Genomic DNA, 23,836 nt, shown 5'->3' with positions numbered 1-23,836 from the left:
GGGACAACACAATTCTGATGCTAAAGGCAAAACAGTAAAATACTAAAGACGATAGTGCTAGAAACCTGGACTTACACCTCCAGGTTGTGAGTTCGAGTCCCAGGTCTGACCTTGTGTAGGCGGAGCTTGCATGCTCTCCCCGGGTTTCCTCTGGGCTCTCCAGTCTCCTCCTGCCATTCAAAGGCATGCACACTTGGTGAAATGGTGGCTTTAACTTGTCTGTTGGTGTTTATATTTACTACTCACAGTAAGTTAGGGATATTGCTATTTACATGAGTGCTTTTTCTATTTGCTCTGAGTTTTAATGAAATAAGTAAAAGTTCTGTTTGATATTACTAATAACGTATGAGAAGTAACCACATTTTTATTAGTTTAATATTTATTACCCCCAAAATATAGACAATAACAGGGACAGCCCCAAATAACAAAAATGGTCGATGTCAGTAGCGGGTGTTTCCACCATTTGCAACAATGACAGCTTGACGGCGACGTCTCATGTTCCTCACCAGCCTCATGATGTTCTGAGGCAATGCGTTCCACTCTTCCACATGTGCTACACGCAGTTCTGCCAGGTTACGTGGCGGTGGGGTACGGTGTCTTGGTGTGAGTGGAGTCACCTGCAACGGTTGTCTGGAAACCCTGGTACCCCCCGCATCTCGTACACGGGCCTGCAGCTGTGTGGCAGTCGCATAACAATGTCTGAGTGCATAGGTCCTTATGTACTGGTCATCATTGCGCTCTGTCCACTCCTGGGTCGGTCAAGAGCACTGCCAGTAGTTCTGTGTCTTGATGCATTTCTGCTGATGACAGTTTGAGACACACCAAGTTCATGACTTGAGGCGCGCCATGACCAGGTGGCGCTGCTCGTCCGTTAAGTGACGTTGTGTGTTCATGGCTGCTTGAATGATGAATACCAGCTTTATATACCAACAGAATTTTGAAACTGATGCCACATTGAGACAGGTTGGTACTGGTCCTAATATAAGGCACACCTGTACACAATGAGACCATTACATGGAAAACACAAAATCACCCCAATATCCCCAAAATGTCCGAAGTGAAACAAACATTGTATGTATGACATCCACTAAGTCTCTCACAATATCCCAAACTTACTGAAGTGGTGGCCTAGTGGTGATGGCCTGTAATCAGAGGCTTGGTTTGAATCCCGATCTGCCAAGGTGCCACTGAGGTCCCCTTGATGAAGGTCCTGTCCCCACACGCTGCTCCCCGGGCACCTGTCATGGTGCCCACTGTCACCAAGGGTGATGGTTAAATACAGAGGACACATTTGGTTGTGTGTGCTGTGCTGTGTATCACAATCAATTCACTTGCACTTATTGTGAATAGTGTATATTAATTCTATTTGTAAAAAGCACCACTGTTTATTATAAACACATGTATTGTATTGTTAATTAAATTCTGAACAACATTTACATTTACAGCATTTACCAGACGTTCTTATCCAGAGCAACTAACAATCAGTAGTTACAGGGACAGTCCCCCCTGGAGACACTCAGGGTTAAGTGTCTTGCTCAGGGACACGATGGTAGTAAGTGGGGTTTGAACCGCTACTCCCACCCTACCTACCACCAACTTATTTTTAGAATGAACATTGTCACACTCACACATCCTGTTGGGATTTCTTTACCAGCTGCTCCCACCTCCTTCCTTTCCAGCTTTCCAACGCTGGGAACCATCGCTGATCTCTGCATCATCTGACTGGACTGGCCTGAAGCAGCACACATCAGCAGATGCTGTGCAGATCAGGGCCATCAGCGCCTCCATTTCAACATGGAGTAATGGAGCAGAGAGAAACACAGGAAATGTACTTAAATTGTTCCTAAACTGAAATAGATAGGACATCATATAACTACATCTGGAGACACGAAGTGTATGGAGGATATTTTTTAAAAGAAGAGTCAAATTGTTCAAAGTGCCTCCCAATTACCCCCATGATTCGCCTGCACATACAGACATCTTCATAAGCAGCTTCACGAGATGCTCATTATCATGAAAAAGCAGCAAGTTCTCAACATAGGAAGCCTTTCAGGTCTTTGAAAATCCATCCCTTAAGGTGGCTGACTGTAAAACGCTGTCATCACAGGCAAGGTTAATTGCTTTGACCATCATTTTTTTACATTTTGCTTTGTTTGGAATAAAATTGACTGAATACAATCCCGTGTGTTGTTTCATAGGTCGACATTGGAAACAAAATAATCATTAGATAAATAAATCATGTAGAAATAAACATACACTTTATGACGTGTATCTTTTATTTTCGTGCTTGTAGCGCATTCGGCGCGTAAGGAGACCCCGGAACGTTCAGCGCGGACTTCGTTTGGCGCCCGGTGCGTTTGGCCGACGGACCGATGCGTGGCCCGTTACATCCGTGCAGTCGTGTCGCCTGCTGGAGCGCTAACCCCGCAAACTGGGTGGCAGCCTGCACACGCGTCCGCACACACCAGCCGGGCGGCGCACTTCGCCCGCTCCTCAGACGCACTTCCTTCGCGCGTCGCTGATGTAGCCGGCGTTGGAATGAGAAATGGCTACCGGTGCTAGCTAGCTAGCTACCTAGCTAGCCAGCCAGGCCCTCCCGAATCCCCGCGTCAGCGCCCACCAAATCCTTCTATCTGGGGCAGGTAAACGCGGCTAATGAGTTACAGTACCCACAGCTGCTCGTCTTTTGCTGTTGAGAGGGTCATTGCTGTTGCTGAGTGGGTTTTTAATTAATTCTTCATTCTTAATACTACAAGGTCCAGTAGTGAAAGTGGGACGCTAGCGATGGGACTTGAAGAAGGCGTCACAACAACATTTGACATTTTATTATAAATCACAGTCTTTTTTTAAAAGTGTACACTTTATAATCACATGCATCTGCATCCATCATTTATCACCAATATATTGTTATAATCTTTTATTGATATCATCTCTTTTCCCCATTGCTTTCAGATACGGTGTTTTTTCTCAGATATAGTTATGTTTACTCAGAATATCAGGCTTTCATCCCTTGTTTTTAAAAGCATCGTTCTCTGGAAATTCTGCATCATGAGCAAGGTTTATCACAGATCATCGTTCTAAAGATGCCAAGATTTCTGGGCATGTCGATGCAGACCACTGAAATCTCAAACTAGAATATTACATAGATGAAGGTCACATCTTCTAGATGTCTGTTTAGTCTTTTACAAATGGCAATTAAGAAATCTTGGAAAGTTTTGCAGGTTCTTGACTGATAATGGCAAAAATTGTAATGGTAATTTCTGGAACTTCAGCTCCTCTCAGGTTAACTCCAAATGGACGTCAGCATGATGTTCTCAGTCTCCCACAAAACGGCCTTTGTTGTGGACCACTGCCCCTACATGGCCGAGTCCAGCCGACAGATGGTGGAATGCGACATGCTGACCAAGAGCCGTGGCCAGGGTGTGATTCCTTTAGCCCCAGTGTCCAAGTCCCTGTGGACATGTGCTGTGGAGTGCTCAATGGAGTACTGCCGCATCCTCTACGATGTCTACCCTACAAGGAAGTTGGTCCGTTCTTACGCATCTTGCTTATTTCCTATTTCCTGTGAGTGTTTTTTTACTTGATAATATCTGCTCTGTGGTTTGTGTTTTCTTGCAGGTTCATTATATTGTGAGCGATTCTGAATTCCACAGTTTGAATAGCTGGAGACAAGAAGATCAGAGCACTCAAGAGGTACAGTGTTTAAACGGCAAATGAATGACTAGTCTGATTGCATTATAATTTTATTATTAATTCGTTTTTTGAAGCCGTGTTTTTTTTCGTTTTGTTAGCTCATGGCAGCTCTGGCATCTGTGGGGCCACCTAACCCTCGAGAAGACCCAGAGTGCTGCAGCGTCCTCCATGGCCTGGTGGCCGCAGTGGAGTCGCTCTGCGCCATAACACAGTACCAGCATGAGGCACGCCGGACCCTCATGGACGTGGCAGATCGTGTGGCCAACAGGGGCCGCATTATTTGCCTGACTAACGCTAAGAGGTGAGGTTTCGAGAGCAGCGGCTTCTCAAGAGCAAACACATAATAATATAAATGTCAAATAAGCTCCATTAAATGTCACTTAATTTTTAGTGGTATCACTAGACCTTTGGAGCAGTCAGGACCCCATTACAAAATTAGCAGGTCTTATGTCTTTCTGGGACGTCATTTACATTGTTGCTATGACCACAATGCATGGAACTCGCACTGTTTTTAGTGACACCCACGTCCGGATGCTGGAGGATTGTGTGTCGGAAACCATACAGGAGCAGAACAAACTGGCAGCAGGATCTGACAGGTCTGCGTTTTAATTATGAATTGTATGAATTTATATATAAACACACACAGCACTGTGCAAATGTTTTAGTAGTAAGTAGTAAGACTAATTAATTTTTATCTTCACAAGACTAATTGTGAAATAGTCTATAAAGTGTCTAAGATGTGGTAGAAGAACTGAGTGTCGGTCTCTTCCAACTCTGTAAAATAAGGAATGATCTACAAGCAAAAGTCTACGGATTGAGAACAATATTGTATTGCAGCCCACACATCATGTCACTGTTTCAGGAAAAAGGAAATTTTGCAATAAAATCTCTAGGTAGATCATTTTTTGATCAACGCAGCTTAGATATTTTTTTTTCCTCCATGGTCTGTGTTGTACAGTACTTTATTTTAGTCCAGGGTTTTTCCAAATCACCCCTTTGCTTTTGAGTCCTCCTGAAAAGGAGACATATGGCTTCTGATTGTGTGTAGCTGCTAAAATTACATTAAACGGTTAAACCTAGCCATATCGTTAACATTAAAAGAATTTATACCGACTTTGATCTGGCTGCACTCTCTGAACGTCCTGTATGTTTCAGCGACTTTTCCGGTTTTGTTCTCAGTTTGTGTGTGTGTGATTTGCCTCTATATATTTTTTTTCTAGGCTGATGCCCATTCAGCGGTGTGAGCTGGTTTTGGTCCATATCTATCCACAGGGGGACGACACCCTGGTCTCCGATCGCAGCCGTAAAGAGGCAGGTCCAGCACTGTTGGCCGAGCTGATTCAGTGTCTGTGTGTGTGTGTGTGTGTTGTTTATCTGTCTGAATGTGTGTGTTTCTAGCTGTCCTCCGTGTTGAGCAGCGAAGTGCACAGCGTACGTGCCGGCCGACACTTGGCGTCCAAACTCAACATCCTGGTCCAGCAGCACTTTGACCTGGCATCAACCACCATCACCAACATCCCCATGAAGGTAACACCACAGTCAGCCCCTCCCCCAAACTGGAGTCCACCACACACCGCCTTCATTTATGCCTTGGCTCATCTTCATATCGTCGTCATCTTTTTCTGATTTATTTTTTTTATGCACAAATGTAATAATTGTACAGGTTTTTAATTATTATTGTTATTTGATTTGTACAACATGTTGTGCTCAATTTTCAAAAAAACCATTTTTTTTGTTTGTTTGTTTTTTTTGCTAGCCCACATTAAATATCTGTGACCAGGTCAGTAATCCAAACCAGAACCACCAGAAACCCCCCAGGATGTGTGCACTGATCACAGTTCATCCATCAAGCGCTAATTGCTGTGATTGGCTGTTGCGGGACGCCGAGCCAACTTGGGTCGGGTGTTGGCGTACGCGTTGGTGCAAGCCGTTCCACGCCAATTGGTGCTGGATGAAACCTGAAGTGCCCTGCAGTCCTTCGCCATGTCCCTAGTACCTTACTTCCTGCCCCCTTTTTTCCCTCCTCTTTAGTGATAGTCAGTGGTAGTTTTACTTGTAGTGCTTGCAGTGTTTGGTGTTTTTTTTTTTTTTTTTTTCCTGTTGTCCCCTTCCTGCTCTCTCTTTCACCCTATCGGACTTTAAACATCAGAACTGACCCTTTCCCCCAGCCTTGTTCTGTGGGTGGTTCTGCAGAAGCGCTGCATCATGCAGCGGTTTAAACCGGCGTTCCTCAGTCCCACTCCTGGGGACCCGCAGTCCTGCGGGGTTTTTGGTTTCCAAAACCGGATCTGCCTGGGGATCCAGATGAGGATTAGGTGTGCTGGGGTAGTGAAAGCCTGAAATGGTGTGCCACACTAGTATAAATGTTATCTTGCAGTATGATATAGTGATGGAACAATTCACTTGGGATGATCTTTAACAGAATGAGGACAAATTGGGATTGAAAAATGTTCAAAAAAATTTGATTGTGGACGGAACTTGCCTGATCCAGCCTATGAAGCAGAAGGTTCAAACCCCACTTACTAGCATTGTGTCCTTGAGAGACACTTAAAGGTCCCATATTTTGAAAAATTGACTGAGATTATTTAACATTAATAAGAGTTCCCCTAGCCTGTCTATGGTCCTGCGGTGGCTAGAAATGGCGGTCGGTGTAAAGAGTGTTTTGGTCGTTCTGCTCCACCGTCCAGAGAGCGGCAGCTCAGAATGTCTGATCTGGAATTTGTCCCCTTATGAAAAATTGCGACACTACTTCCTGTCTGCGGCAAACAGGAAGTGTTGACGTAATTTCCTTTAATGCCCGCTCACTTCCATAGGCCATTCTCCTCCTTGGCCCGCCTCTTTCCACCTCATTAGCATTTAAAGCTACAGACACCAAAACAGCATGTCCTGGGGAAATCTCATTGTGGGACTGAATCAATCAATATAAAAACAAAAAATTACTTTGAGTGTCACCAGGAGGGCTGTCCCTGTCACTACTGATTGTAAGGCACTCTGGATGACAACAACAACATTTATACAGCCCATAATAACATACAGTATGTCTGCAGTTGACACCCAACACCCTTCTGCAAAAACTCCACACCAAAATAACTGTAGGAGAGAGGAAAAAGAAAGGAAGAAACGTTGGGAAGGAGTGATAGAGAGAGGGACCCCCTTCCAGGGTAGAGTGACCCTGCAGGTGGTGTCAGTTCAGGGTTGGTGATTGTCCAATAAGAGAAAAAGGCCTATAGCCTTTTGTAGGGGTGGAGAAGTCCAAAATTATAGTCCAGTGTCATAGTGTACATTAGGTGTCCATTATGATGCTACTGGTCCATTCCTTGAAGCTGTAGTTTTTATGGTGGTGGCTGTGGTGACCTTCTGGTTTGTTTCAAGATAAATGCGGATAAGGGCGTTTGGTAAATGCTGTAAATATTATCGTTTTTTTTCTCAGATTTTTGTACGTCACTGTGAATGAGAGATTAGCTGTGTCCCATCCCACACTTAAACGTTTTTTTTTTACCGTTTGTCCTCCATACGACGTTTTAAACATTTCGTTGTTATATCCCTAGCACCCGTGTGCTCATGCCCAAACCCGAGTGAGATTTCTGCTCTGTGCCCAGTACTGCAGTCAAGCAATATTATGTTCTCATAAGTGGTCAATTTTCTTCTTTCTTAATCAGAAAGGTTGAGAATAATTGGTGATCTGGTGGTAATGGCAATGCACAACTGGTTTGCATAGCAGTGTTTTTTCTTATTATTTATTTATTTTTTCCCAGCTTCCCTTACCACCCTTTCCGACTTTCTCCGTTTTGTTTCCGCTATTTTGTTTCACTGATCTTTACATCATCTGAGTGGACCAAAGTGATGGAGTGAAGCAGATGTTGTACAGATCAGTGATGTCTGAATCCGTGGGCTCACATAAACATCTCAGTCCTTTCTGTGTGTGTCTGTCACACTAAAGGAAGAACAGCATGCCAACACTTCGGCCAACTATGATGTTGAACTCTTGCACCACCGAGACGCACATCTGGAGTTCATCAAAAGTGGTGGGTGAAGTTCCATTTACCGGGCAACTATCATCATGAAAAATTACATAATTCTATTGTCGGTCAGTAATAATTGCGATTGTGATTTAATATACATTCATTGAGAGCTCAACCATGTTTTCTGTGTACAGGGGACCTCCACATGGCAGGAAGCACTAGTCGTGACAGCGGGTTGAAGGAGACAGTCACACTCAAGTGGTGCACGCCTCGAACTAACAACGTTGGTGGGTACCAGACAAAAGACATAAAGCCTCTTGTGAAAGTGAAGTGATTGTGATTGTGAAACACTGCAGCACAGCACACGGTGTCACGGTGAAACGTGTCCTCTGTATTTAACAATCACCCTTGGTGGGCAGTGGCCACCAATGCCCCAGTGCACCTCTTTTTACCCCTTGTACACAAACACCCACATGCAGGTGCTGGGGCAGTGGCGGCCTAGCGGTTAAGGAAGCGGCGCCGTAATCAGAAGGTTGCCGGTTCGAATCCCGATCTGCCAAGGTACCACTGAGGTGCCACTGAGTAAAGCACCGTCCCCACACACTGCTCCCCGGGCGCCTGTCATGGCTGCCCACTCCTCACTCAGGGTGATGGGTTAAATGCAGAGGACAAATTTCACTGTGTGCACAGTGTGCTGTGCTGCAGTGTATCACGTGTGACGATCACTTCACACTTTCACTTTCACGCTTTAATTCCAGTCGACGTGACCACGCCCACTACCAACACCAACATGCAGGTTATCAGGCGCTTTAATTCTAGTGAACGTGACCACGCCCACTACCGACACCAACATGCAGGTTATCAGGTGCTTTAATTCCAGTGAACGTGACCCCGCCTACTACCGACACCAACGTACAGGTTGACATTGCTTTAAAGCCGATGAAGGTGTCCATGACCACTACCAACATCATTTCCCCTGTGGGAGAAATAGTGAATGTGACATTAGTGAATTTAGCCCAGATTGTATAGTGCTTAATCTTAATATTGAAATTGTTCATCTTTGCTGATTAAAAGTTGTGATTTTCCAATTGTGAAGTTCCAATTTCATATTTTTCATTGCTTCTTTGCAGAGCTGCACTACTGTACAGGTGCATATCGCATATCTCCCGTGGATGTGAACAGCCGGCCCTCGTCCTGCCTGACCAACTTCCTCCTGAACGGTCAGAATGGCAGAAAATTTCCCTTTGTTTTTATATCTATACTATCTGTGGTCTGTTAATTACATTTTGCTCTTTTGATGTAAATAGGCCTTTTCTTTAAAAACAAGGATGAAGCAGTTCCAAATAATACACATTATAGCTGTTTGAACGATGACTTTTCTGGACTATAACATCTGCCCATGTGCTCTTTGAATTTGCAGGTCGATCTGTGCTTCTAGAGCAGCCCCGTAAATCCGGGTCAAAGGTCATCAGCCACATGCTTAGCAGCCATGGTGGGGAGATCTTCCTGCATGTGCTGAACAGCACCAGATCCACGCTTGAGGACCCGCCCTCCATCAGTGAAGGGTGTGGCGGTCGAGTCACAGACTACCGCATTACGGTAAGCATCGTGACCTCTGACATACCTTAATAGGAAGCAGCCCACAGTCTTGCTGGTTGTTTTTTCCATGAATATTTGTGAAGGTTCCTGTGCTTGGCTCATGTTTGTGTTCCACTTAAGGACTTTGGGGAATTTATGAGGGAGAACCGCTTGACTCCTTTCTCAGAGGGGGTTCTGGATGCATCAGGGAGGACTTCATCAGAGAGGGCCAAAGCCCAGCTGGAACGCCACACCCGATACTGGCCCATGATCATCTCCCAGACCACCATCTTCAACATGCAGGCTGTAAGCACGTGCACCCACCCTGGACCAATCTGTGCTTTCCTGTAAAGTACGAGCAGTATGTCAGGTGATGAAGACACGTACGTTTATTTTAAAATGCAGGTTGTGCCACTAGCCAATCTGATAGTGAAGGAGTCGCTGAGTGAAGAGGATGTGCTGACATGTCAGAAGACAGTCTTCAACCTGGTGGACATGGAGAGAAAGAACGACCCGCTGCCCATTTCCACTGTCGGCTCACGTGGAAAGGGACCAAAGAGGTCTGGATGAACAGGAATAAAAACGCTGATAAAACCACCTCTATTTGATCCAGCAGTGAGTGTTAAAGAGCTGTGGTGGGTTTTTCACCTGTAGAGATGAGCAGTATCGCATCATGTGGAACGAGCTGGAGACGCTGGTGAAGGCCCACGTGGGCAGCAGCGAGCGCCACCAGCGAGTGCTGGAGTGCATCAGCGCCTGCCGCAGCAAGCCGCCCGAGGAGGAGGAGAGGAAGAAGCGGGGTAGGAAGAGAGAAGATAAGGAGGACAAAGCTGAGAAGAATGGCAAGGATGCTGATGAGAAGGCGTGGCCGGACTCTGAAAGGTATTGTGTGTTAAAGTCTCCGTTTTCTTTTTCCAGTCTCATCTCCAGTGTGTCTAGATGTTTGTGATAAGCTTTGCATGTTTTTAACAAAGTGCAACATTTCAATGAACATTCCTGCTCTTCCTCCAGGCTTAAGGGGCCACAGGAGCGAGAGAAAGAGGAACAGACAGAATCGGAAATGATCAAGGATTCTCCTGACTCCCCTGAGCCACTCAACAAGAAGCCTCGTCTCATGAGTGAGGAGATCCAGCCGCCTCAGAAATCCAAAGGTAAAAACGTACACGTGGTTAATTTTTGTTCCTTCATACACTGTTGTGCACTGAAGGGTAAATTGTCTATATTGCAGTTGTAATCGGAAATTAGGCCCCGACACAACTAAAATGGTTGAAATTGAGTACAAACCCTACCCAGGTTCGTTTTGTCTGATTTTTTTTATTTGTTATTGACATCATAGGCCCAGTCTCTCTGCTTACGATGTGGACCAATAGAATAACAGCGACCTCCAGGAAGCATGAGGTGTTTGCCGGGAGGCTTAATTCTGTGAACAATAAGGCTGAGCTGTACCAGCACCTCAAAGAGGACAATGGGTAAGGCGACCTGCCCATATGATAGTTCACAACATTTATTATTAATTGCTGTGTAGCAAATAATCCAATCTTTTCCTCTATTTTATCACAACAGCATGGATCTCCATGAGAATGGAAAGGCCACAAGATGATGTACAACAAACTAAAACTCTTAACATAGTGACACACTATTGGATGAAAACTATTGTGTTGCTGTGGAAGTGATGTCACTTCTAGGATGATGGGCTGATGTCCTGTGGGCTTTTTACAAATGTACATTTTTTTTTTTTAACTCATGGGTTTGTACAAATCTATGTTTTTGAAATAATAAATACTACGGAATATTTGTGCAAAAAAAACGTTTTTTTTTTTTTTTATTCAGAATGACTTTTTTTTTTTTTTTTTTTTTTTTGTCCCATTTTGCTGTGTTTATTACAGTAGATGTATTGACAAATAAAGATCAAGTATACCATGCACAGGTGCAGAAAAATCATTCATATTTGCTTATAAGAAAAGGTGTATATCAAAATTATTCTGTCAATCGATTATTTTAATTTCGCCTTGCCTTGGCCGCAGAACAAGTAATGAGGAAAATAGTTATATAGTCATTTGCTTTGGGATGCTTGACTGGTCTTCTCTAGAAGCCTCATTTTTATTTTGGGTATTGGTGAGATTTGGCCACATCTGTAGGGGTGGCGGAGGTACTTCACTGAGGAAAACTGGTGGTCTTCTTGGCTTTAGGGCTGATTTATCCAAATGATAACCGAGTGAAAGTCTTTCTGATGGGAATAGCGTAACTCTCCATAAAGTAATGCGGCCTCTACAGAAATACAGCAAGAATGATATGAAGATCAGTAATAGAATCAGGCAGCAGATGAGTAGAAGTGCAGATAATACACTGGAAATCCAGTAATATGTGCCCACTGTCGGTGCTAAAGTGTCAGTGGTTAAGATGGGAGGGGCTTGTGTGGCTGTTGGAAGAGATTCAGTGCATTTGCCAAAGTAGCTGACTTGACCAACTTTGCTGATGGGAAACTCTGGATTCATGACTTGGTTTAAAATGGGATTTACCTGCTCATTTTTCATCTCAATTTGAGCCCACATGCTCTGAATATGGGTCTTTGGGCAGTGTCTCACCTCCTGGCAAAGGGAAACATTGTACCAGGTCACTACAGTTGACCCTGGATGTAAAGACAGCAAAGAAAGGTGATTCCCATTGGGGTCCTTGAAAAAAACTGACAGCCTGTTCATCAAGAGCTCCACCTTTGGTCGACTGACCAAAAACGAGAAAAGGCTGAGTCCAATAACCAGGCTGAAGCTAAAGCAGGGTGTGATGGTGGGTCGGCGAAGCTCCATCACCAGTGGAAGTTTGGTGGAGATGCCTTGACTGTCAGTAGCAACCAGTTCCAGACGCTGTGGTGAGAACTTCAGGTCCTCTTCAAGAGGGATGCCGTGCAGGCGCAAGTCATCCAGCAACAACCAAGACTGCACAGGTAACGGAGGCCCGTCAACGGCAACGAGCTGCATGGAGAGTGATCCAGCCCCTCCAACTTCAAGGTCCTGAAAGATTCTTGGTGGTATTTTATAATGAAATGGGAATCCAATGGTGGCCATAAGATCTGGCATTTTTGAAGGTCCTAAACAGGAAGACATTTTTTTTATTTATAGACCAATATTATCTTTTGTGAAGAAAGACCTAATAATTTAATGAGTCTTACCAAGTGTTATAGAGGGCTTGGTGGAGGTTCTTTGCTCAGTTGATGTTTCAGCAGTCGAGGTTTGTGTTTCTTTCTGTGTTAAATTGGTTTGGACGGATGGTGTGTTTGGTAAGGTGGTTGGATGAAGGTTCCCTGAAGCTGCCGGTGTTACAGCCAGTCCATCCCTTCCTTTGAGACTTTCAGATGAAGCCAAGACGAGCGACAATGAAAGAGGCCACTGCACTGAAGACTGCATTTCCAAACTGAAAATCGAGCTGATTAGCGAGGAGCTCTGCACGTCAAAATGTGATGTCAGACCGAGTGTTATAGACTGAGTTATAATCCAGGGTCTATGTAGATCCACGATTGCTGGAATTGAAGAGGCACCTGTTAAGACGCAAGATGTGACTATGTCCTGGTTTAAGATTGCTGGTGGACTCAAGGATTCCCAAATCAAATGGTCTAGGTGCAGGAAAGAAATAGGTGATGGATCCCCACCAAAAGAATCCGTTGTAACTGATTCTGGGGCCTCTAATGATGCTGCAGCTTTACTTTCATCCCATCCAGATGTGTGTGTGCATAATACTGTCTCATCACGAAACGATGGAACCTTTATCACAAGCCCAGGCGTTTCAGACATTTCTCTTTCACATCCTGGGTGTGGCTGGTCCTGCTGGTCCTGTGACAATTCTAATGGCCGCTGATATGGATGGACGATGCTCTTCTTTTTGTAGAGTTCGCTTTCTAAAAGAGACATACATACGTAGTCATACAATGAAGATTTACCAAGCCAATTTTATCCAGTTTTTGTTCTGATAATTTTTTTAGTAGCAGTTTAAGGATGTTCTTGAAACATATAAGAACTATTTGAACACTTACCAAATAGAGCGGCCTGACAGGAAGTCACTATCTCCAGTGGTGTAGTGGCATGGCCCAAAAGAAGCATGTCTTCGTGTTGTAATGTGTCCTGGAAGACCGTGGTCTCTGAATGCATGTGGGACCCTTGGGATTTTGGCAATGTTGGTGAGGACACAAAATGAGCAAAGCTCTGGGGGCACACTGTGGGAGGCCACAGGTTAGAGGCTGGAGTGTGTGGGCTTTCTGAATGATTTGACTGTCTTGATGCGGGTTGGGTTGGGGTCAAGTCATCTGTATTCCATGGTAAACTTGTCCTTTGGATGTGCAGGCTAGACTGGAATCTGTAAGGTGTGGTTTGAGTTAACAAGGGTTTCTGTGATGGTTCCAGAATATGAATCAAGTCGCTCAAGGATGACTGTAGGTCATCTCCAGAATGAGGAATGCTGGAGCCTGCATGCGTAAAGATAAGAGGCTTACTGGAGGTAGATATGCTCGGATCTATGTTATTTATTCCAAGAGAAAAAATGCCAAAGTTTATTGTGTGTGAATCAATACCTGTGAAGCCTTTGTGGAATTGGATGGACTGTGTTTCAAGGTATGATGAAGAGGACAATTCAAGCTTCAAGGCTGTGGGCAGCTTAACCTTCGATCTCTTTGACAGTTCAGCATTGGATCTAGCAATCGGCAAGTCAAGTGAGGTGAGATGAGGTGGACATGAATGTGTGGGTGTGTGTTCACACTTGGGGAAAGCACTGATGTTCAGTTTTCCAGTGTACCTTGAACTGGATTCCCACTTTGGAAAAACTGGCAAGGCATGCAGAGTGGTGGTTCCAAGTGAGGTTCCAGCAGGATATTCCAGACGTAGACTTGAAGGAGTCAGAGTTCTTTCTGGTAAGAACAAAGGATTTAGGAAGCGTGATGAAGTGGTTGAATACCTCATAAATGTTATCTTAGTTGGAAATGGATGCTTCATTGCTGGTGTAGGTGTTTGGCGGAATGGATTAGAACTTCTTTTTCCTCGTTGTGATGGTTTCTGCTGCAGGATCCTCCATCCCACTATAGGTGTACCCAGCAGCCTGGTCAGAGTTCCTGATCTCGTGCTGTGCTTTAGCACTTGGGCCAGGTCAGACAGCTGCATTCCATCCACATGACCCACAGGCCAGAGAAGCTCTGCAGTCTGAGTCACCTTCCAGTGAGTCAAGCCACCCCTGGCCCAGATGGAAATGTTTTCTGTGTGGAGTGCAGATGGCTTCCTGAAGGACAGAAGCCTGACAGATCCTGGGGGAAGGCGCAGATATTCTGCAAGATTGTGGACGAGCCCAATGCGTTCCTCAGCACCGCAACGCAGAAGCTTTGTTTGCAGAAGCAGGTTTCCCCAGGTGACAGGGCCAGCTGACATGTATGAGAAAGAGCTCCTGTATTCAGAATGACATTAGTTTTTAATGTTAATGTGCCATCATATCACACATAGTCCTAATTTAACATAGCCCTTAATCAATATACACCTACCATATGCTTTGGCCAGGTCTGCCCTTCTGGGCCAGATGTTTGATTTCAGTGACAACGTGGAGACGGAATCCAACAGTTTTTGTGAACCTCTTGGCTGTGGCTGTTACTCGAAATGAAAAGCATCCACTTTCTTCCCGTAACGGCAGGCCGGAGAGCGTGCTGGTTTGTCCGTTGTAAAGAATCCATTTAGGAAGCATTGCCAGCGAGACCTGAAAAGTCAGTCAAATGAAAGCCGTTAAGACGTCAGTGAAAACTTCTGCTCCTACGTGCCTCCTGGTTATTTAAAGAAAAGGATTGTTGAGGCTTACATGATATTTTAGTGGTGCGCTCTGGTTGAATACTGTAGGCAGGTGAAGCTGAAAGGCTCTTCCTGTGACCACTGTGTGGTCAGACAGACCCTGAGGGAGCTTGTACCCCAGTGGCAAGAGGAAGATGATGATGGGACAGACAAGGAGGAAGGCAAAGTAGAAGAGGCTGGACGACATGAGACTCACTCCTGTCCTATCAGCTGATCAAATCCAGACATCCTCTTCTCCAGGCCAGGATGATGTTTGCTCCGAGGCTGAACCCACAAGTTGCTCCTGCTGCTGGTGTCCTGCTGCTTCTCATTGCTGTGATAATATGACAGCCCAACAAGGATTTCCCACAATGCAGTCAATTGAGATGAGAACACGGCAGCAGATAATTACCTGAAGAGCTGGGCTGCCCTCTGGGTCTGCTATTCCACCGCAGACCCTCATTATGTTGCTGTGTGTCCAATTACCCGCATCTCAAGGTTGCTAAGAGACGTGTAATATTATCTTAGGCCCTGCATGGTTGGAGGGACACCACTGCACTCAGATAATGCTTTTGGTCTTTGTATTATATACACTAACTCATTTCAAATGCACCAACAGTATACAACTGTGCGGTAATTTAGCCAACTGAAAGCAGGTTTTCTAGAGTTAATAAACAGTAATAAACAGTAATGACACACTCTAATTATATATATGCTCAAGCTTTTCATCTGTGACATCAAGCTGAATTTTTTTAAATAAATGAGTGCCAGTGCACCAACACTGTCCTAAGAGCCCAGTGAGTCCTAATATAGTCCCCTGTACATTTTTGCATTGTTTTTAGGGTAATAAGGGTATATAGCACATGATATTTGTACATCACTTAATGTTCTGAATGTTCTGTGTGGTTCAAACTACACACCGCATTAAAAGAACCACAAAAGGACTGGCATTCGTTTTGCATTCCACTAGATGGCGCTCTAATCGTGGTACTAACTTATCAGAACTCCTGGAGGTTCTGCAGGCGCTGCTGTGTTCTTTTGCTTTAGGACACACAGTATGTCCTTCTTCATCTGGTAATAAAAGTGCTAACACGTCCTTGAAAATGGTAGGTGGATGAAAAGGAAATTTTTAAACAACAATATACATTTGTACAATTTACAAAAAAATTGCAGAATCTGGTTATGTTCTTGATTGCTTAATTTTGTGAATTTTTTGTATTTTTTACCAATCCTGTGTAATAAAAAGGTGCAGAAGGCAGACACCATATGCAGCAGTTGTTCATGGATACGAAATGGCTTCGATCATATTTTTCCTTGCGGTTGTTGGTGCTGTAATCTGTAATCTAAATAAATTACCCTGTTAATTGACCTAAGTGACCAGGCCGCCTTTCCTGGCGGCTGTGGCCATTTCCATCAAGTCCAACCCTGGCCAAAGTGACCGAGCAGCAGGAACCTATTAAACCCTCAGAGAAGCTGCCATTTACTGCCCGAGTTTCCATAGTGACTGCAGGAGGCTTATGTTTCCGTCAAGCGCTCCCCCTTTCCCCAGAAGCACAGAGAATGGAGGTGTATTAATGAGAATTAATCGGAATGCCACAGAGCAGCTAAAATGATAAAACATCAAAAGCGTACGGCTGTAAACTGTTTGCAGAATGTGCATTAAAGGTCCCCGATCATGAGAACTGTGAGGTGTTTCAACATTAATACAAGTTACCACAGCCTGTCTATGGTCCTGCAGTGGCTAGAAATGGTGATGGTGTAAAGAGTGCTAAGGCAGCTCAGACCGTCGGATCTGGAATTTTGTCCCCTTATGACGTCATAAGGGGAAAGGTTACCTCCCGTTGCAGTTGCTTGGTGATTGGATGTAAAAATGAGCACAAATGCGTGAGACTTTTACATTTTTTTCTGAAAAAACCCTGACACGACTTCCTGTCTGCACCAAACAGTGTGGTTTGTGACTGGTGTTGATGATGTAATTTCTGCGAATGCTTCTATAGGTCGCTCTCCTCCTCATTAGCATTTAAAGTTACAGACACCAAAACGGCACGTCCTCATTGTGGGACTGGATCAAAGTGGCTGTAATTCTTCACCAAAAAGAAAGAAAGCCTCTTTCTTTTTGGAAAGAGGCTTCAGATACAGTATTAGGAGACCCTTTTCATGTCAGGGTATCTAATGCAAATGACCTGAAGACCTAAATGACCTTATAAACACTATTTGAAATGAAACAAATGAGTATGTGAAGATTTGAAATCGAGCATGTCTCCTGTGAGATGGGGGAAGCCCTTGTTAACCTATTACCCCCCACAGAACTGTTGGGAAACAGATGATTCATGCATAATTCAAATGGAAAATATTCATTCCGCTGTTGGAGGTCCTGAATCATTTATCCAGATTGCCTGTTTGGGGATTCTGCTTGTAGAGAGATCTGTTCCCACATGTTGAAATATGTCTCTTCAATATTGTAAGTAGGTTTTAAATGTAAATAAGCAAAAGAACGATATATCGGTACATTTCAAAGTAGATCAAAGTTCATGCAGTGGACTATAATTTGTATGATTGTGTATGTGAGGGAGTGCTGTGCTGTGCTAAAATGCACTCAGAATTGTCTAAAACATTTGATTGACATTAAGTTCAACTTCCTTACAAAAAACCCAGCATGCTTTTATCTACAATGCACAGAAAATATCTTCTCCAGTCTGATGTGTCGGTGCACTTTTTTTTTTACACCCAATCTGGCAACAAAGCTGGTGAAGGACTGGGTTTCTGTGATGAGCAGGTGCTTTGCAAACTCTGTGTGAGCATGGATGTGTGTGTGTGTGTGTTTATGCATGTACAGAATTATCAGTAGTGAGGTGGGCGTCGACCTAAGGGCACCGAAGCGCTGCTGATGAGTGGCAGCTGTCATTCAAGTCTTGCTGCCCTTGCCGTAGGCTCAGACTTTCTCAGTCGCCCTCACTCACTTCAGCTGGAGAATAAATAATAATTCTTACGTAACGTTCCTGACAGCGTTAATTAAGACTGGGGTCTCCAGGGGTGGAAAAGCCACAACAACATCACTACTTTTCATTTACACATTTAATACATCAGATCACATTTAAATAGTTTAAACAATTTGCTGTGTGTTAGGTTTATAATAAAAAATCCAGTTCATTTCTGGATTGTTCTCCTGATTTCATCCTTTGCACCCTGGTGCTGAAGAAAACAAATTACAAGAGCGCCAAAAAAATTCTCCCTTGAATAATGAGAGATGTTAATTGCTGTGGTGCAAATTTGTGGGACGGACACAAGGTCCCAGGCTCAAACCCCACTTATTACCATCGTGTCCCTGAGCAAGACATTTAACCCCCCTTAGAAGGGGACTACTGACTGTATGTAAAAATGGGATATTTGACTTTCAAATGTCTCACATCATGACTGCCTGATAGTTTAATCAGATTAAACCGATTATCTCAGCATGTTGCGTAGAGGTTGCTGGATGTTTCATGAGCCGGAGGTTTGGGGCCGAGTTCTCTGCAGGTCCTGCAGCAGCTTCCTTTTTGGAAAAGAGGGTCAGCAGAACTTCATCCTGTTTATTTGTGGCTCCTGTCTTAGGGAATAAATTGTGTTATTGACAATGGGTTGGGTCGGTCGTCTCCCCGTGGGTGAGTAGTAAAGTAAACTTTCATTAGATGTCTTTTTTATTAGCAAATGAAATAAAAACCCACATCTCTCCTCCTCCGCCTCGCACGTCCCTCAGCTTGGAGATGAATTGGCTCCTGGTGAACCCGCCCCCCCGGCGGCTTTTCTCTCCACTCTTTGCTAAATTGAGCTGGGACCTGCCAGCAGCGCCGGATACGAGGGAGTTTAAGTCCATGCGGCCGGCCATCAATCTCAGCGATCCGCTCGGCCACCGGGGAGCGCCGCCGAGCTCGGTGCACACGTGAGTGGCGCCAGGGACCCTGCCCTCCCTGCACAGAGGAGGTGGATTTCCTCACAGTGAACTGTAGCAGCAGGTTATTTACAGGCTGTGTGTGTGTATCCTGGTTAAATATAACCCGTTCCCACTATCTAACAGTAAAGTACATGAAGCTCCGGCCGTGAGTCATGGCTCGGCGTGGGAGTCCGGCTGTTCATTCATAGAAAGCCCGGAACGCTCTGTCCTGTACTTACATATACCGGAGAGGAGAATAACACATTTAATCCTGACCTTACAACATGGAAGATATAAGGAAACTATTCAAAGATTAAGGGCAAAATAAATAATCATACACGTACAAAAACTAAAATAAAAATTTGCACTAATAATATTTTTCATGATTAAAAAATGACATTTGGCTCATTGAACATTAATGAGAATCACCTGGATTAATGAACCTGGGGCTCATTAATCTGACTACAGAAGGTGATTGTGTGTAACAGAGGTGAGGAGATGGTCACCATGAGGAACGGCCACATTTAAATTCAGCCTCACGTCTGCGTATGAACTCCTCAGATGCACATCATTCCTTCTCTTTCTTCCGCCTCATCTTAACCACGAAATAAAAAGCTGTCCGTCTGTCTCTTGTCTTTGCAGGTACTACGTCTCTGAAGGACAAAAATAATTTTTCGGACAAAAGAATTTCACTCGGGATAAATGAAGGTTTTACTTATCTTATTAGAAGTTCCTAAAAGCAAAGTTGTTGCAGAAATGCACCTTCATCCAGACTAGTAGCAAAAAACTTCTGGGTCTCTTCCACCATCAACTGCTGATCTACATTTTCACATGTGTGTGTGTGTGTGTGTGTGTTTGTGTCCATACTGCGTGTGTCAAACTGCATAAGAAGTGAAGAGCTCTAATGGTATGTGATTGTGGTGCAGCCCTCCACAGGGTACAAATGTCTATTCTGGGCCGCTCATCTCAGACGTTTCCACCAGTGACTCCTCGCTGAGATGCTCAGAAGGAAATAAGCTCGGTGACCCAGGCTCCTGTCGGGTAATCCAACCTGAGTGGAACTCGGAATCCGGCCAGGCTTTTTTGGAGCTGTGTTCAGAAATGATGTGAACAGCAAATGCCGCGTGTTTATGAGGTGGAAACTACTGTGGACTTTGATCAAACCATCATATCTAAATAGAGCTCATATTTATTATCCTACACATGCTGCAACAACATTTTATTTCATGATCTGGTTGCATATGTGTGCACATTTTTATTTTAATTGCAACATTTGCTCTTTTACATTAAAAACAGTGGCTATAAAAGCTGGCCCGGGTCCGGTCGTGTCAAGCTTGCATGGTAAATGATCGCCAAGCAAACATGAACTTCTGGTCTTTAACAGCTGTCCTTTCTGTATAATTCACTCCTCGTAATTTTTTTGGATGAAAAATTAATCTGATTTGCAATTCTCGGCCGCCGTTTTAGAGAAATGGAGGTGAAAATGAATGCTAACGAGGTGAAATGGAAGCTGGACTGGCGATTATGTTTTAAACCTGCATATTTCCTTTCCCTCTCAGTGTGGTGATAGTACACTAGTACAGCTTAGTACACTACACGTAGTACGGCTTTTAAAAAGCTCGGGGCAGAACATCCTGGTGGGATGTGCCAACTTCATCTTATTACTTCACCTTCTAGAATTCCCATATATTAAAACAGAAGACATTATTTTCCATATTGTTGTATGATACACTCACTAGGGAGAGATCTATAAATCCCATAAATACCATCCACGTCTCCGGTTCGCAGTGTTAATAATGTTAACAGGTAACAACAAAACACATTTGCACATTATGTTCAAACACGTGCATCCATGGAATATGGAACATGTACTGCACACCTGCTACTGTCTCCAAGTTACAGCGATGCTGTTGGGGGTCTTTGGTGGTCTCCATGGAGATGTGGCTCATCTCTGTTGTTGTTTTCTGTGGACCTGTGGTGGTGGCGATCAAGTGAAAGGTCACTTGTTTCATGCAGTCACCTTGTGTCTTGGGGCACAGACACCAGTCTTTTTATTGGCCTTACTTCTAAAAACACAATGCATCAGAAGGCTTCAGATGTTTAGCCCCATCCTTGTAAATGAGGGATCATGACTGTACGACGGTGAATGTTTCCTGGAAATGAGGACTACTTTGTTGTCCTACCTCTCCAGGCTTTGAAGGACAGCAAAAATGGAGCTCTTCGTCTGCCATTTTCCATTTAAAGTGGAGGCCCTCAAGGAAATTTGAGTGCAAACAAGAACATTGCATAAATGAGAACCCATTTGGCTGGCCTGGCAGAGGAGGATTGATGTATGGTTGAGAGTGGAATGGAAAACATGCTAACAAAAGCTAACAAGCACTTTCTGCAATCCAAAATAATACCTAACAATATTGCTGTAGTTCATAGAGTAGCATAGTCATGTTTACATTGCTGATAATGCACTTTCATTAAAGGTCCCCTGTCTATGGTCCTGCAGTGGCTGATGACCGTAAAGAGTGTTTTGGTCATTCTGCTTCACCGTTCAGAGAGCGGCAGCTCAGACGGTTGGATCCGGAATTTGTCCCCTCATGACGTCATAATGGAAAAGGTTACCTCCCATTTCTCATGCTTCTTCCGCCCAGAGAACCCCCCCCCCCCCCCCCCCCAAAAAAAAAAACAAAAACAAAAACAAAAAAAACAAAACATTATCTCCACCAACCGTCATGGCTTCCGAACGTGTGAAGCATTGCAGTTGCTGGGTGATTAGATGTAAAAACGCCAACACGACTTCATGTCTGTGCCAAACATTAAAACGGCGCGTCCTGGGAAATCTCATTGTTGGACCGGATCAAAGTGGCTGTAATTCAAAAGACACTTCAGATACAGTATAAAGGGACCAATAAAAGCAAAAAAAAAAAGCATATTTGGAGACAAAAGTTTTCCAAAGAAAGAATATGGGCTAAAAGATAACAAAGCCAGTATTTCTGTACTCTTGTACATGCATTGCTGCATTGACTTCATTGAAAGCTGAAAAATAGTGTCGATACACAGACCTACCAATGTCATTTAAAAATAATGCATAATTTGGTGCTCATAGTTTCATATTACTTCACAAGCAGGTGGGGAAATACAGGTGACCCACTCAGGGATGAAAGTAGTGGCCTTTTATTAACGCAGTCAAGGGTCTCCTGGTTCACAGAGGAAGGACCCTGGTGCCACGGACCCCAGCGCAGCACTAATGAGAAACGGAATCCAACGGTTTCCTTCCACCTCGTGGCATTACAAGAATGCAGCGACATTTAATAATAATGATACCGAATATTTTAAATGTGACAACACAATCATTTCTACTTTCTTTTTGGTGGAATCAATTTGGATTTGTTTCGGGGCAACCTGCACATCACTGCACAAGTACAGTATTTGACATGTCAGTCCAACGGTGCAACGAAAAGGACATTTTGTGTTTTTTCTTTAAACCTCATAATATGGTAGCACACAAAATACACTATAAAATTCAACTGGTCCTACTTTTCTTACGCAAAACGAGCATTCAGTTTATCTCAGACTCCACCCCACAGACCTGTAGAAAGATGTGAGAGGGTCACTTCAGTCATGATCATGTGTTTGGTGGATATCTGTCTACTCTCGTTCTGCCTACTAGGAAAAGACAAAGTCTGTGGATGGCAGACCCATTTACATTTATGGCACTTGTCAGACACTCTTATCCAGAGCGACTTTCACTTTGCACAAAATCACTGCGCTTTTTACTTTACTGCTCTTTTTTTATGGCTCTTTTCTCTTTTCTTTAAACATTGTCTTTAACTCATTTGCACACCTTCACCCTACCAGTTACACATATTTTATGTTAAAGACGTAAAAGTTTAATATTTGGTTATGTTTGCAATATTTGAATATTGGTTCATTGTATACTTGCAACATTTGCAACACTGTGGTCTGTAGTAGTCGCAAAAAAGCATTTCACTGCATATCATACCGTGTATGACTGTGTATGTGACAAATAAAATTTTAATTTGACTTTCATGACTTTCGTGCTTCAAAACGTCCATCATAGACACACTACATTTGGTCACTAGGGAGAGATCTGCAAATCCCATAAATACCATCCACGTCTCCGGTGAACATTTCTGTGCGTGTGTACATCTACGTATGTGACAAATTCATTTTGCATGTGCTGTGTCTGCAATCTGACCTGTTCTGTAGGCCCAAAGCCAAACTGATGATGGTGAATGGAATGAATTAGAGATATGAAGATAATAACCACTGTGTTGGACTGTATAATGTCTGAGAATCAAGTGCCATTCATTTTGTGACTGACTAAATGTAAACAAAATCCTAAAAGTTGTTCATGTTTTGACATGGAATAAATGTCATGAGTTGGAGGAACTGGCACAACAAGCATAAACAGCTCTGCTAGAAATGCATTCAGTTCCCAAAAGTATTCTACTATCACAGAAATCTCGAGATGAGAATAATCATTTCTTCTACTGCTCACATGACCAAAGTAGAAGGAATTGAATTTCGGTGAGGCGTGTGATTGCCACGGAACATCTGCCTGGCCAGCTGCATCCGCCATGTCTACTGATGTCTACTGACACACGGTACTCTGAGGTGACGCATTCTAGCGCTGCGTAATGAGATCACGATCGGACACTGAGCAATTTCCCCGTTCACCCATGGCGTTGATTCAGTCTAGACTGAGGTGGTTGTTCAATTTTGGCACCATAGAGAGCAATATTGTTGACTCATAATGAGTCTCCGCGGGACGACAGCGGTGGACTGTCAGCCGTCTGAACAGATGGAACATCTCATTTTCATCAAAGCCACTTATTACCCTGTCGTGACTAATTTCCCCCAGAATCTTCCAGTCCACGCAGATCAAACCG

The 23,836-nt window shown here is 43.9% G+C and overlaps 1 protein-coding gene across 2 annotated transcripts; it reads left to right on the top strand.

The window, feature by feature from the left end:
• Window positions 1-2,361: 2,361 nt before the first annotated feature.
• ints13 (integrator complex subunit 13) lies at window positions 2,362-11,056 on the top strand. Of its 2 annotated transcripts, XM_028954599.1 has the most exons (18): window positions 2,362-2,642; window positions 3,273-3,527; window positions 3,619-3,693; window positions 3,792-3,994; window positions 4,209-4,289; window positions 4,914-5,004; window positions 5,092-5,220; window positions 5,450-5,473; window positions 7,634-7,718; window positions 7,850-7,942; window positions 8,786-8,875; window positions 9,076-9,254; window positions 9,375-9,539; window positions 9,639-9,793; window positions 9,888-10,115; window positions 10,245-10,384; window positions 10,570-10,702; window positions 10,797-11,056. In XM_028954599.1, the coding sequence occupies exons 2-18, from the start codon at window positions 3,294-3,296 to the stop codon at window positions 10,831-10,833; spliced, it is 2,142 nt and encodes a 713-aa protein (XP_028810432.1). In that variant the 5' UTR covers window positions 2,362-2,642; window positions 3,273-3,293; the 3' UTR covers window positions 10,834-11,056. The 2 variants fall into 2 exon arrangements, with proteins under 2 accessions (XP_028810432.1, XP_028810433.1); XM_028954600.1 differs by lacking the exon at window positions 5,450-5,473 and having other exon boundaries at window positions 10,797-11,054.
• Window positions 11,057-23,836: the final 12,780 nt, after the last annotated feature.

The sequence above is a fragment of the Denticeps clupeoides genome, chromosome 15 (genome assembly GCF_900700375.1).
Source record: "Denticeps clupeoides chromosome 15, fDenClu1.1, whole genome shotgun sequence".
In the NCBI taxonomy this organism is placed as follows: Eukaryota; Metazoa; Chordata; class Actinopteri; order Clupeiformes; family Denticipitidae; genus Denticeps; species Denticeps clupeoides.
Note: the sequence above shows the minus strand (reverse complement) of the source record. Positions and strands in the feature narration are given on the sequence as shown.